Source organism: Babylonia areolata, chromosome 31 (assembly GCF_041734735.1).
Source record: "Babylonia areolata isolate BAREFJ2019XMU chromosome 31, ASM4173473v1, whole genome shotgun sequence".
Classification (NCBI taxonomy): Eukaryota; Metazoa; Mollusca; class Gastropoda; order Neogastropoda; family Buccinidae; genus Babylonia; species Babylonia areolata.
Window position 1 is genome coordinate 4,008,572 of NC_134906.1, and position 15,173 is coordinate 4,023,744.

At 40.8% G+C, this 15,173-nt stretch overlaps 1 protein-coding gene across 1 annotated transcript; it reads left to right on the forward strand.

Moving 5' to 3' along the window:
* Positions 1-234: 234 nt before the first annotated feature.
* LOC143275955 (NF-kappa-B inhibitor-like protein 1) lies at positions 235-13,533 on the forward strand. The gene is made up of 5 exons (XM_076580304.1): positions 235-475; positions 2,881-2,993; positions 7,980-8,143; positions 9,121-9,238; positions 11,617-13,533. Exons 1-5 carry the CDS (start codon positions 294-296, stop codon positions 12,204-12,206), a joined length of 1,167 nt encoding a protein of 388 aa, XP_076436419.1. The 5' UTR covers positions 235-293; the 3' UTR covers positions 12,207-13,533.
* The last annotated feature ends 1,640 nt before the right edge of the window (positions 13,534-15,173 follow it).

Genomic DNA, 15,173 nt, shown 5'->3' on the forward strand with positions numbered 1-15,173 from the left:
TCAAGGGATAATCCATACTTGAATAATTGAAAATATTATTTTATTGTTTCTTGATATGATTTTACACAGAACGTTTTATTCAATTTTCCATTTTATTAGAATCATAGTAACGAATATCCATATTCATAAACGCCATTTGATATAATCGAAGAAGAGAGTAAACGAAACTCTATCAATGTTGCATGCAACTTCTCCCCCGCTCAAGCGAAGGGAGTGAATGCTTGTAGGCTTATCGCGAACGAAAACAATCTTCCGCAGCTTACATGTGACCGACGTTGAATCAAAAGTGAACGATGCCGAAAAAAACAAAGGATAAGATTGTTATCAAACTTATCAACTATATCAAAGAGGACAGGCCAAGAAAATTCAGAGAATGCGTCAAAAAATACGAAGTTGACCTGAAAAACACTCAGCTTTCGAAGCGACGCACATTCCTGCACTGCGCTGCAAAGCACGGACAAGGCCATTTCATTAGGTAAATAACATCGTTGTTGTTGTTGTTTTGTTCATCATACGTGAAAATAATGGAACAGTAATAAGCGAACCACATAAACAAAACAACCTTTGTTGGGCATCATCAGGGACTGGAACTCCCGCACCTTCTAAGTTAGAGTTTCCACTGAAAATGGAGGCATCAAAATTCAAAGAGTTGTTAATAATACTGTATTTCACCATGTAGCTAGTCAACCAACATAATTCAACAGATTAATTTTCATAAGTATATATTTAATTACACACAGTGTGTATTTGTTTGGGGTATGATTGTACTATCAATATATTTATTGATCTACTTAAGTAAAAAGATTCTTATTTAGTTTTTCTATCATGAAGGCCAAAATACACACACACACACACACTCTCTCTCTCTCTCTCTCTCTCTCTCTCTCTCTCTCTCACTCACTCACTCACTCACACAGATTCAATAAAGCCCAGGGATAATTTGTGACATATATGCCAAGTTTGTTAGTTTGTTTTTTCTTGTGAAAAAATTATGTCCATTTTTTTTTAATGTGAAATTATTATGTGTAGCACTGTTAATGTTATGACTGATAATAGTAATATTACTAATAATACTATTATATATATGCTTGAAGGGGTGGAATGAAATAAATGGAGGTAAAAAATATAATGTTTCAAAGTTTTTTTTTGTTTTTTTTAAAATTGCTCCCACACCCATATGATTGAGAAGTTGAATAGTTTTGATGTGAAATCAGATTGATTCACTTTTGTATATCAGTGTACCTGGTGATCCCTGTCGCCTTGCCATTTTTAGAAGCTAGTTTCTGACAGCACTACTGGTCCAACCCTCAAAATGGACCCTGTGTCTGCGAGTGTGATCAACAGATGGATATGACAAAAAGTTAGAAATTCAACTGTAAAACCATGAACACACTATTGTTCAAATGCAATCGAACTGAGCATCTTGTCATTCAGATGAGACGATAAACCTAGGTCCTACGTGTAGCATGCACTTGACGCACTGAAAAAGAACCATGGCAACAAGAGTGTTATCCTCTGGAAAAATTATGTAAAAAGAAATCCACTCTAACAGGTACACAAATATAACTTATAAGCATGCACTCAAGGCCTGACAATCATGTTGGGTTATGCTGCTGTCAGGCATCTGCCTGACAGGTGTGGTGTAGCATATATTATATATATATATATATGTGTGTGTGTGGATTTGTCCGAACGCAGCAATGCCTCCTTGAGAAATTGAAATTGAACAATCTTGACAAAAAATTGTGCCAGTAGAAATATATGTACAGGAGTGATCAAGTGATGCTCTGAAGTGCAAGGGCAATTTCTGTTCACAGCCAGTATATATTATATTCATTTTAACCAAGCCAAGGAGCAGTCTTTGTTTTTTTTACATTCATTTCTGCTTATGGATGAGAATTAAGATGTCCTTGACATTTTGCAGTTTCTGCTAATTATTGCAGGAGGATTTCAGCATGCCATGTGCATCATTTAGGAGGAAATAGAAAAATTGATTTCATTGGAATGAGAAAATCATTGACCAAAATTCAGAAGTGTTCTTTTCTTTTTGTTTCTCCCACAGCTGATGCACATATATCACCAGCTTCTTCATCTTCAACACCCAGCTTTTTTCAGTTTATGTTGGTATATTGTTAGGAGAAACCTCTCCATATTCAATGCCCTCAGCTTTGACAAACATGAACTGTGAGCCATTTCTGTTGAATCAGACAGTTTTGGAAGCCTACACAATGTATACATTATATGTTTGCACTCTAAAAGACTAATGTGTTCATTTTGGAGAATTTACTGCTTTGCCGCATTTGCAGATTGCATTTGCATAAAGCCACATTTGCAGCACTAATGACACCACTGCTACGTAGTGCATACATATGTATACAAGAACTACACAGTTCACTGGTGCTTTTTGGACATAACAAAATGAAAACTGATGAATGTTTCTCATATATTTTATTGATAGCTAAATTCTATGTATACAAATGTAGAATCAGCAAAGGAAAACCAACACTACAAATGTTCAAAAAAAGACCTCAAACACGCATAGGAAGTAGACAAGTATGCCTTTAACATAACTATGGAATATAACAAGTTTGTGGGAAAATGGGCACTTTAAAACTGTTTGATACAAGATTAAGCTATACAATGCTACCTTGGAGTTTTGCCATTGAACATATATTGTTTTGCTGTTATAGATTTGTCAGTACTAAGAACTTAATTATATGCTTACCCTATACTTTCTAATGCACAAAACATATAAATTCTGTGTCTGTAAACCTTTGTCTGAATAAAAAATGTTGAGAAAAAAAAGAACTACACAGTTGCAAGATGTGTCAGGTTGTTACATGCTCATGACCAGTTTGTTATATTGTGGATTTTCTCCAGCTATTTGTTGAAGCATGGGGTGTCAGCATCACATGTGGACAGCAAAGGAGACCTGGCGGTTCACGCAGCGATCGACAGAGCTCTACACTTGCCATCTGTAGAAGCTGCAGAAGGTGTGTGATGCATGAAATTAAAACAGAATTTCTTAGAAAACTTTTTAACGATTTTTTAATCTCTTTTTTTTTTTTCTCCTCATGGTTCCTTCACTGGATAAACCGTGAAGCACAAGTGAGTTGTGAGGGCTTTGCCTCTTGTTTTTTTTCTTTAAGCAAGTGTGGATGTATCATATGTTTATATGGCTCAGTCTCCATACCTTCTCACCTCGTTGATTTTAGAAACCCTTAGAAAGGACTGAAGCTGAACACTTGTGAAAACAACCACTGAGCCAGCCACAAGTGACCACATAGTCTGGGGTCTTTTTGTTGTTGTTTTTGTTTGTTTGTTTTGAATGGTTAGACATTGAAACAGTCTGCATGCTTGGGATCTGTTTGAAATAGAAATATGTGCTTTAGGTAATTTTGTGTTTTAGCTGCTGCTGCTCACTAAACAGAGTGGTTGAAGAAGAGCATTTGAGACAGGAGAAATTCTTTTTTCCAGGAAAAGTAACCACATTCTTCAGAATGAATGTCAGAAAGTTCTAGAAAATGTGGCAATTGTTCGTATGTGTGTGCATGTGAGTGTGCTTGTGTGTGTGTGTGTGTGTGTGTGTGTGTGTGTGTCTGTGCACGCGTGTGTGTGCGTGTGTGTGTGTGTGTTTGAAAGACACACTGACACTGAATTATTTCAATGACATAGGCCAACAGCCCCTATCATCATAAGTGCAAACATAGCCCATTCCTGAGAGAATTTGACTCAAAATGTTTTATATATATATATATATATATATATATATATATATATATATATATATATATATATATATATATATATATATATATATATGTGACATGGATGGTGAAGACCCAATACTAATTCCACACCAATATACACAATTTTGCATCATTTCTCATTGTTGGCTGTGCTTGACTATGTGTGTATACATATGTATGTGTACATAACTACATGCATGTATATGAATGTGCATTGTGTGTGCGTGTGTTTATGTAAGTTTGTGCCTGCCTATGTGTGCATATGTGTTAGGGTAGATGTTAGATACACATGTATGTTAAAATGTATGTATGCTGTGTGTGCGTGTGTGTGTGTGTGCGTGTGTAGTCACATTTTGGTGTGTGTATGTGACATTGATGTAATGTTTTATGTTAACAAAATCGTTTTTGTAAAGCACCCAGAGCAGATTTCTGGATAGTGTGCTATATAAGTATCCATTATTATTATTTGTATGGATTTGCCTCTGAGTAACTGAACTGAACTTCTCATCGTTTCCCACCACTACCCTCATCATAACTCATCCTTACACACACTTACACCCATTTTCACATATCTCTATGAACACACATACCATCCCTATTTGAAGGATTTTGTCAAAATTCATGCGCAAGCACACGAGCAAGGAAATGATACGATATCTGTTTGAAATAGATAAAGATTACATGTGTGTGTGTGAGAAAGAGACAGACAGATAGACAGATGGAGACAGGGAGAGAGAAAATGTGTGTGTGCATGTGTTGAGAAAGACGGACAGACAAATAAATATGTACACAATAAGCATATATATATACACATGCATGTACATGCCTGTAAAAGCACTGCCTTGAGGAAGACAAGTTATGTTCCACCAACCACACACAGTGTTCTCTGCTGCTCTTCAATGACTTGTCGAGTTTTCCTGCTGCCTTCGGCAGTCGTGAACTAAAATGAGAAACGTTTGAAGTAGTGTGACTTGTGACGCGTTGACATTTTCTCTTTTCTTTTTTTTTTTTTTTTTTCTTTTTTTCCTCTCTCTCTCTCTCTCTCACTTACACACTGTATACATGCATTAATGCAGACACCACACACACACACACACACACACACAGTCACACACTAACGTGCACTCACTTTGACACATGCACACACATATGCTTGCAGAAGTTGCACTCATGCACACACATGTACACTTGCGCGTGCGCAAACACACACACACACACACACACACACACACACACACACACACACACACACACACACACACACACACACACACACACACACACACTCACACACACACACACACACACACACTCACACACTCACACTACTGACTAACATTAACGACCGAAACAGAAAGTGCATTTCCATCAAGCTCTGTGGATTGTGCTACATCCTGACTGTGTGACTCAGCATCCAGTCTGAGGAGATGTGACAGTGACCCATTGTTTTGTGCGTGAACGGCCCATTTCCTTCGTGGCCTGTTATCTTTTGGTCTTGTGTCCGTGTCATGGTCTTGTTTTCAGCAAGTATTAGCACTGCATAAACCACTTCAATTAACTCCTTATGTTAAGGGCGCCTGTTTTTCTTTTCTTTTTTTTTCTTTTTGGAATAAGAAAACATATACCTCACACCTTCAAGGTTCATAACACATGTCTCAGAGAACTTTATCAGCATCCTTCTTTGACAGAAGTTTTTTGGGGTTTTTTTTTTTTTTTCTTGAAACAAGAAAATGTCACACTTTCTACATCTAGTACCACATTTGAACATCTTTCTTTGCTCTGGCATTTTGCTGTAAAATAAAAACACCAAAACAAAAACAAAAAAAAAACACCTGAAAATCAGTGGGAGTTTTTTTTTGTTTCTTATGTTTTGTTGTTGTTGTTTAAACAAGAAAGCATGTCACACCTTCCAGAGTGTTTGCAGAGCTCTTGATAAACAGTCATATGTTGTGGTGCACCAGGACCAAGTGCCCTGCTACTGTTGATGTGAACAGACATTACTGATCTTTCTTAGTGGCAGGCAGCTGATCAGATCTCTTTGCAGTCTCTGTTTTAGCCACCACAGGTTCAGTTTAGCCTGGTTCAAATGCAGCATTCCTGTTCCCTTTGTTTAAAGCTATCTAAATAGCTTTCAGTCTTAAAAGTTTGCATCATAATCCAATTGTTTAATCGGCAGCAACTCAAACGTGGTCTGTTTTTTGTGGGTTTTTTCTTCAGTTTCAGTTTCAGTAGCTCAAGGAGGCGTCACTGCGTTCAGACAAATCCATATATGCTACACCACATCTGCCAAGCAGATGCCCGACCAGCAGCGTAACCCAACGCGCTTCGTCAGGCCTTGAGAAAAAAATAATAATAATAATAGATAAATATATAAAAAAAGAGAACTACTACTATTAATAATCATATGTATAAGGCGCAAAAACTTGATGAAGTCAACTATTCTTCAGCACACTCATTGTTAGTGGTACAGTCACTGATCTGAGTGAAGGGATATCGAAGCTATCCCCCCTTCCCCTGAATGTCAGTTTGTCGTGTTAATGTGATCTGTTTTCGAAAGTGGACTGTTTGTGAGTTCTTTTGATTCTGATTCACACTCACAGTTTCCTTCCAGTTGTCATACATCCGGGTCAAACCGCCCACCATGTTGATGCAAATCTGATTCACAGCTTCACTCAGACAGGTTTTAGCTGCACATTAGACTCATCATATTAGAAAAAGCACTTGGGTTAAAGTGGAGGGGGGGGGGGGGAGTATTGCTTTATTGCCCACAAAATACAGTAATTGCTGTTGGTGCTACACAATATATTGCATCGTTTCAGTGAACAAATCATATTGATTTTTTTTTTTTAACATTTCATTTTATTTCTTTATCTGTTTTCTCCCTATTTTTTATTTATCTTATTTTATCTTTAGAGTTATTTGCTTAGTTATTCTAATTCATTTATCCATTAATTTGATGACTTTTTTTTTCTCAATGCCTGACTAAGTGTATTGGGTTATGCTGCTGGTCAGGCATCTGCTTAGCAGATGTGGTGTAGCGTAGGTATATATGGATTTGTCTGAACACTGCAAGGCCTCCTTGAGCAACTGAACCAAACCTGGCTGCTGAAATACATGTGCAGTACGTTATTGTCTTAACGTGTCATGTGTGTGTGTTTGTGTGTGTGTGTGTGTGTGCATTTTACATTATATACGATCTATTTGTTAGATTTTTTGGGTTTTTTTAACATTGTTGTACACTACCTTGTCTTTACACATATGTGGGGGTGTGGGGGGGGAAGTTAAATATTTATATTTTATTTGCTGGATGTTTTCTATCGGTATACATTGTTGTGCAATATTTTATTGTCTTCATGTGTGTGGGGGTGTGGCGGGTGTGGGGTTGTTTTAGTCAGCTACTGACAGTTTATATCGGACTTGTTTTAGTGTATTTTATGGTACACTTGTTCATTTTCATGTTGGTGTCTACAACGAGCCTGTGAGTGTGATTGCACACGTTAATTTCCATGTGGATTAATAAAGTGTTTTTGAACTTGAATTTGAAAGGACTAAGTGACGTGAGCGTTGATATGACCAGACTGTCGGCATCAACAGACACCGCATGGCGTCTGTTCAGCGTACATGAACATCGTGATCCCCTGACCGTTAAAAGGAGCAAGTGACCTAAGCATTGATGTGACCAGTTCAGTTCAGTTCAGTTCAGTTACTGAAGGAGGCGTTGCTGCGTTCAGACAAATCCATACATACTACACCACAGCGTAACCCAACACGCTTAGTCAGACCGTGAGGAAAAGAAGAAGAAAAAAAGTAAATGGATACATCATTAAATCATTGAGTTAATAAATAGAGAAGTATCAGTATCAGTAGCTCAAGGAGGCATCACTGCGTTCAGTCAAATCCATATATGCTACACCACATCTGCCAAGCACATGCCTGACCAGCAGCGTAACCCAACACGCTTAGTCAGGCCTTGAGAAGAAAAAAATAAATAAATAAATAAAAATTAAAAATAAAATAAAACCAAATAAAATAAATAAATAAAATAAAATTAAAATAAAATACATAAATAAAAAATAATAGATGAATACAAAAAAATACTACTACTAATAATAATATTTATAAATATATAAATATTTATATAAATATTTATAAATATGAATAGATAAAGGAATAGCAGACATTGGTGATGTAACGGTTGGCGCTAACAGACCCAGCATGGCATCTGTTCAGTGTACAGGAATGTGGTGATCCCCTTGCTGAAAGAGTTCCCTGATGCCGTCCAGTTCTGTGATCGTCGTGGGGCTGACCTTTGCTCCCTGCTGACCATCTTGAACCGTCACATACAGACGGGCGACACGTCCTCTGAGACTGACAGCGACAGCAGCGATTCTGAGGTGAGACTTTGTCTACAGGTCTGAGCCTCTCTCTCTGTGTCTCTCTCTCTGTCTCTGTGTGTGTGTGTGTGTCTCTCTTGAACCGTCACATACAGACGGGCAACACGTCCTCTGAGACTGACAGCGACGGCAGCGATTCTGAGGTGAGACTTTGTCTACAGGTCTGAGCCTCTCTCTCTCTCTCTCTCTCTCTCTCTCTCTGTGTCTCTCTCTGTGTCTCTGTGTGTGTGTCTCTCTCTCTCTCTCTTGAACCGTCACATACAGACAGGCGACACGCCCTCCGAGACTGACAGCGACAGCAGCGATTCTGAGGTGAGACTTGTCTACAAGTCCAAGCCTCTCTCTCTGTGTCTCTCTCTCTCTCTGTGTCTCTCTCCCTCCCTCCTGACTCCTTTGTTTCATTCTCCCTGTCACTTGCTGTCTCTCTCTCTCTCTTTTTTTTTTTTTTTTTGCTATTTTTTAAAAGTGCACATGTTCAGCAGCCAAGGTGTGGTTGTGTGTGTGTGTGTGTGTGTGTGTGTGTGTGTGTCTGCATCTTGTGTGGAGTGAGTGTGGGCTTTTGGGTGGAGGGTTGAAGTGGGAGGATTTGTGCATGCAGGTGGATTTTGTGTGTGGTTTTAGTATGTATATATCTATCAGTCTGTCTGTCTGTCTGTCTACATATATCCCCCCCGTGGGGATGCCGGGGTTTTTCAGTTTAAATAGCATCCCCGCCTTCTGGAAATTCTGTGCTAGAAATTTCCTCTTTTCTGTCACTCTCTTTGTTTCTGCCTGTTTTTTTTTCTATGTTCACTGTCATCCCCTTTTTCGGTTCATTGACCGAACTACGCCATTGGTCAGTTCCATACGGCACACAGTTAATACCGGGTTACGACCGTACTAGGCTCTTCCGTCCGAGCGATGCAGCTGGCTCCTGCACTCTAACCATTCGACCTCTGCAACCGTCACAGTTTATGATCTGCTGGTATGTGTTGCAGGCGTCTGACAGTGAGTCGCCTGGTCCTTTCATGCAAGAGGATGACTGGAGCGAGAGGCTGGCCAGAGAGTTTGCAGATGAGAGCGCCGATTTTTATGGACGCTATGATCATAATGACGGTGAGTCAGGTTGTCTTATTACCTTTTACCGGAGGGGAGATAAGTTTATAGGGTTCGGAGGGGGGGGAGGGGGGGGGGGTGGAGGAGGTTTGCAAAGAAACTAATCGTGGATTTTATCTGTTGAGGTCATGGTGAACAGGACATTGCCAAAAATAATTTTCTTCATGTTATTTTTTTGTTTTTTGTTGTCTTTCTTTTGTGTGTAGAAATGTGTGTGCATGCATGACAGTTGTTACAGCTGAAGTGAAGTCATGTCACATGTCATGTGTGTGTGTGTGTTATGACAGTTGTTACAGCTGAAGTGAAGTCATGTCACATGTCATGTGTGTGTGTGTGTTATGACAGTTGTTACAGCTGAAGTGAAGTCATGTCACATGTCATGTGTGTGTGTGCATGCATGACAGTTGTTACAGCTGAAGTGAAGTCATGTCACATGTCATGTGTGTGTGCATGCATGACAGTTGTTACAGCTGGAGTGAAGTCATGTCACATGTCATGTGTGTGTGTGCATGCATGACAGTTGTTACAGCTGAAGTGAAGTCATGTCACATGTCATGTGTGTGTGTGTGTGCATGCATGACAGTTGTTACAGCTGAAGTGAAGTCATGTCACATGTCATGTGTGTGTGCATGCATGACAGTTGTTACAGCTGAAGTGAAGTCATGTCACATGTCATGTGTGTGTGTGTGTGTGTGTGTGTTATGACAGTTGTTACAGCTGAAGTGAAGTCATGTCACATGTCATGTGTGTGTGTGTGTGTGTGTGTTATGACAGTTGTTACAGCTGAAGTGAAGTCATGTCATGTGTGTGTGTGTGTGTGTGTTATGACAGTTGTTACAGCTGAAGTGAAGTCATGTCACATGTCATGTGTGTGTGTGTGTGTGTGTTATGACAGTTGTTACAGCTGAAGTGAAGTCATGTCACATGTCATGTGTGTGTGTGTGTGTGTGTGTTATGACAGTTGTTACAGCTGAAGTGAAGTCATGTCACATGTCATGTGTGTGTGTGTGTGTGTGTTATGACAGTTGTTACAGCTGAAGTGAAGTCATGTCACATGTCATGTGTGTGTGTGTGTGTGTGTTATGACAGTTGTTACAGCTGAAGTGAAGTCATGTCACATGTCATGTGTGTGTGTGTGTGTGTGTTATGACAGTTGTTACAGCTGAAGTGAAGTCATGTCACATGTCATGTGTGTGTGTGTGTGTGTGTGTTATGACAGTTGTTACAGCTGAAGTGAAGTCATGTCACATGTCATGTGTGTGTGTGTGTGTGTGTTATGACAGTTGTTACAGCTGAAGTGAAGTCATGTCACATGTCATGTGTGTGTGTGTGTGTGTGTTATGACAGTTGTTACAGCTGAAGTGAAGTCATGTCACATGTCATGTGTGTGTGTGTGTTATGACAGTTGTTACAGCTGAAGTGAAGTCATGTCACATGTCATGTGTGTGTGCATGCATGACAGTTGTTACAGCTGAAGTGAAGTCATGTCACATGTCATGTGTGTGTGTGCATGCATGACAGTTGTTACAGCTGAAGTGAAGTCATGTCACATGTCATGTGTGTGTGTGCATGCATGACAGTTGTTACAGCTAAAGTGAAGTCATGTCACATGTCATGTGTGTGTGTGCATGCATGACAGTTGTTACAGCTAAAGTGAAGTCATGTCACATGTCATGTGTGTGTGCATGCATGACAGTTGTTACAGCTGAAGTGAAGTCATGTCACATGTCATGTGTGTGTGTGTGTTATGACAGTTGTTACAGCTGAAGTGAAGTCATGTCACATGTCATGTGTGTGTGTGTGTGTTTTGATAGTTGAACTGCAGTCATGTTACATGCCATTCATGTGTGTTAAGGGTTGTCAAAGCTGAACTGAAGTTGTATTTCATGTTATGAGAGTGTGTGTCATTAAAGTTGCTGCTGCTGATGTGAAGTCATGTTACAAGTCATATGTGTGTGTGTGTGTGTGTTATGACAGTTATAAAAGCTTGACTGAAGTTATGTTACATTTTATGTGTACTTGTGTGTGTGTTTGTTTGTGTGTTTGTGTGTTAAAACTGTTATAACAGTTGAACTGAAGTGATAGTTGAACTGAAGTAATGTCATATTTCATGTGTTATTGTGTGTGTGTGTGTGTGTGTGTTATGAGTGAAGTAATGTTACATTTCATGTATACTTGTGTGTGTATGTGTATGTTTGTGTTTTATGACAGTTGTTACAGCTGAACTGAAATAATTTTACATTTCATGTGTTCTTGTGTGTGTGTGTGTGAGTGCGTGCATGTCTTTTGACAGTTGTAGCAGCAGAACTTAAAAGTAATGAATGTTATACATCACCACACCACTGATTCATGCTCCCTCCCTCCCCCTTCCCTCGCAGACTATGAACAAGAGAGGCGTAAAGAGACGTTCAGAGACTGGTCAGAGCGGATGGGGAGAGAGATGCACCGACATCACCACCACTTCCACCACAACCAAAACTCGTCCCACCCCTCCGGCAGCCAGAAGAGAAAGCGCCCCCCACCCACCTTCACCACCCCGACAACGGACCACCCGGGCGCCGGCCCCAAAGTCCCCAGAGGCAGCAGCTCTGGCATCGACACCAAGGCGGCCATCCACAACGCTCGTGCCGCCCATGCTCTGGACAAACAGAGACAGAGCTACGAGGCCAGGTTCCAAGCCGCCCTGGCCGACAAAAGCGAGCGACCGCTGAGCTACGGGGACATCCCCTGGCCGGGCAAGGGCAGCGTGGAGCACGCCATGGAGGTGCTGTTCGGGGACAAGGACCACTGGGCCACCGCCGACCTCCGGAAGTTCACCCGAGAGCAGCAGGTGAGGTGGCACCCGGACAAGTTCCTGCAGAAGTTCGTGGGAAGGATCGCGCCCAGGAGCTTCGAGAGGGTGATGGAGAGGGTGAAGGAGCTCTCCCAGGCCCTCAACAAGAAGGCGGAGTCTCTGTCAGCCAGCTGATGTATTTGTATTTGTATTTTTTTTTGTCTCAACAGATTTCTCTGTGTGAAATTCAGGCTGCTCTCCCCAGGGAGAGCGCGTCGCTACACTACAGCACCACCCATTTTTTTTGTAGTTTTTCCTGCGTGCAGTTTTTTTTTTCTCCTATTGAAGCAGATTTTTCTTCAGAATTTTGCCAGGAACAACCCTTTTGTTGCCATGGGTTCTTTTATGTGTGCTAAGTGCATGCTGCACACGGGACCTCAGTTTAACGTCTCATCCAAATGACTGTATATATATATATATATATATTACACTGGGAGTGGTCTGTCAGTGGGAGTGAGAGTCGTCTGACCCTCATTTTGTTAAACTGTGCTATCGGAATGGTTTATTCACATGAAGGCCTCAGCCCCAAGTGAAGAGGTTCACGTGAATGTGGTACAACTCAGTGAAACAAATCAAGCAAACAAGATACTCATACTGTGACATCTGAGAGTGTGTGCAAGTCTTCTTCATAGTGTCACCTAGTTTTGTGGTGGATGTTTTCTTGGGGTTTTTTGTTTGTTTGTTTGTTTGTTCTTGAATGCATATGTGCCTTAAATGAGAGAAATGGTGGAGAGGCATGTGGTGTTAAAAGAGCAAAAACTTGAAGAGGAATGTGGGAGTGTTTACTCCAGTCTTTTGTTTATTATTGGTTTACATCAAACACTCTGAAAGCTTCTCTGAAGGCCTTCAACATTAGCCACAACACATGGGAGCTGAATGAAATGGACAGACCAAAGTGGCGTTCAGCTGTCCACAAAGGCGCCAAATCCTGTGAGGCCAACAGAATCGCTGCAGCAGAGCAATGCGGACAGGCCAGGAAAAGCAGTGCCAATAAGTTCCTGACAGCGGCCACCATCCCCTGTCCACGCTGCGTCAGAACCTTCCGAGCGCGGATTGGCCTGACCGGTCATCTGCGCACCCACAGAGCCCAACCCACAGAGCCCAACTCACCCACCCCCAGGATGACTAGATGGTCCTCGTCGATCCCGACAGATGAACGACACATCAGACAAATGTTATTTTTATGCTTTGTTTTTCTTTTTTCTTTCCTGGTGTTGTTCTTGAATAAATGTGTCTTTAAAAAGAGAAATGATGGAGTGGAATTCAGTTTAAAAGAGAGAGAAAAACAAAACCTTTGAGAGAAACCTTGCCACTTGTTCCTCTTCAACAGTGGAAAGGAAAAAAACAGAAAAAGATGCATTTTTTTTGTGTGATGTTCTTTTTGTGTGTGTCTGTCTGTGATAAGAGACAATGAGCCGCAGACACTATTTCCAATAAATCGGAGTGATCCTTGTGAAGATTATGCTGAGTCCCATGTCTGTGTTATCCATTGAACTTCTTCTTCTTCTTCTTCTGTGTTCGTGGGCTGCAACTCCCACGTTCACTCGTATGCACACGAGTGGGCTTTTACGTGTATGACCGTTTTCACCCCACCATGTAGGCAGTCATACTCTGCTTTCGGGGGTGTGCATGCTGGGTATATTCTTGTTTCGGAAAAATCTCCACCCTTTACCAACCAGGCGCCATCGCGATTCGAACCCTTTAACCACTCGGCTATAAACCCAGGTGTTGCAGCCCGCTAATGAAAAAAGAACAACACATATATATATACAAGAGCAGAAATGCATGCCAGCATGCCTGCAAACACACATCCGTTCACATGAATCAAGTTCACATCATTTTATTTTTAACTGAATGGTCAATACACACACAGTCATCATTTGGGCATGCATGTGCGTACACATTAACAAAATCACTTTAGTGAACTGATGTTAAATTTTAACGTCAATCAAATACTGCCAAAAGTGTCATAACACCAGGAAAGACAAATATCTTGTGTGACTTAGATCGCTTCAAGAAATGCAAAACACGTTTCATGTTCAACTGTCTGGCTTATATTAAGTATTGATAAGAACTGATAATTTTCATAAGAAAACACAGCTCGCAGCTCCCAACTGAAGCATTGTGATCTTCCAACACAAACCCATGCGACATTTTCTTTAATGTCATAAATACCCAGTGAATACACAGATTATGTAAAAAATTAAATCCTTTCAATCATGAGGTGAAGCCTGGGCCCTGCCTTCCCATACCATCCTTGGGGAAAGGCAATTTCCTCCAATTTTTCTCACTCTATTTGGATGTGAATGGGTACCTGACCAGCTGGTGAAGGTTAATTACCGTAAAGTTCGGTTTATAAGCCATGACTTTTTACTCCAGCTTCAAGTAGTAGTAGTAGTAGTATTTTTATGTATTTATCTTTTTTTTTTCTTGAGGCCTGACTAAGTGCATTGGGTTACGCTGCTGGTCAGGCATCTGCTTGGCAGATGTGGTGTAGCGTATATGGATTTGACCAAACGCAGTGACGCCTCCTTGAGCTACTGATACTGATACTGATGAAATCACCGCCCAGATGGCCATAAAAGGCTACAGAACATTCAGCCTTTAGCCTAAGCCATAGTCATCCAATCAAGGCTACAGAACGTTCAGCCTTTAGCCTAAGCCATAGTCATCCAATCAAGGCTACAGAACGTTCAGCCTTTAGCCTAAGCCATAGTCATCCAATCAAGGCTACAGAACGTTCAGCCTTTAGCCTAAGCCATAGTCATCCAATCAAGGCTACAGAACGTTCAGCCTTTAGCCTAAGCCATAGTCATCCAAGCAAGGCTACAGAACGTTCAGCCTTTAGCCTAAGCCATAGTCATCCAATCAAGGCTACAGAACGTTCAGCCTTTAGCCTAAGCCATAGTCATCCAATCAAGGCTACAGAACGTTCAGCCTTTAGCCTAAGCCATAATCATCCAATCAAGGCTACAGAACGTTCAGCCTTTAGCCTAAGCCATAGTCATCCAATCTAGGCTACAGAATGTTCAGCCTTTAGCCTAAGCCATAGTCATCCAATCAAGGCTACAGAACGTTCAGCCTTTAGCCTAAGCCATAGTC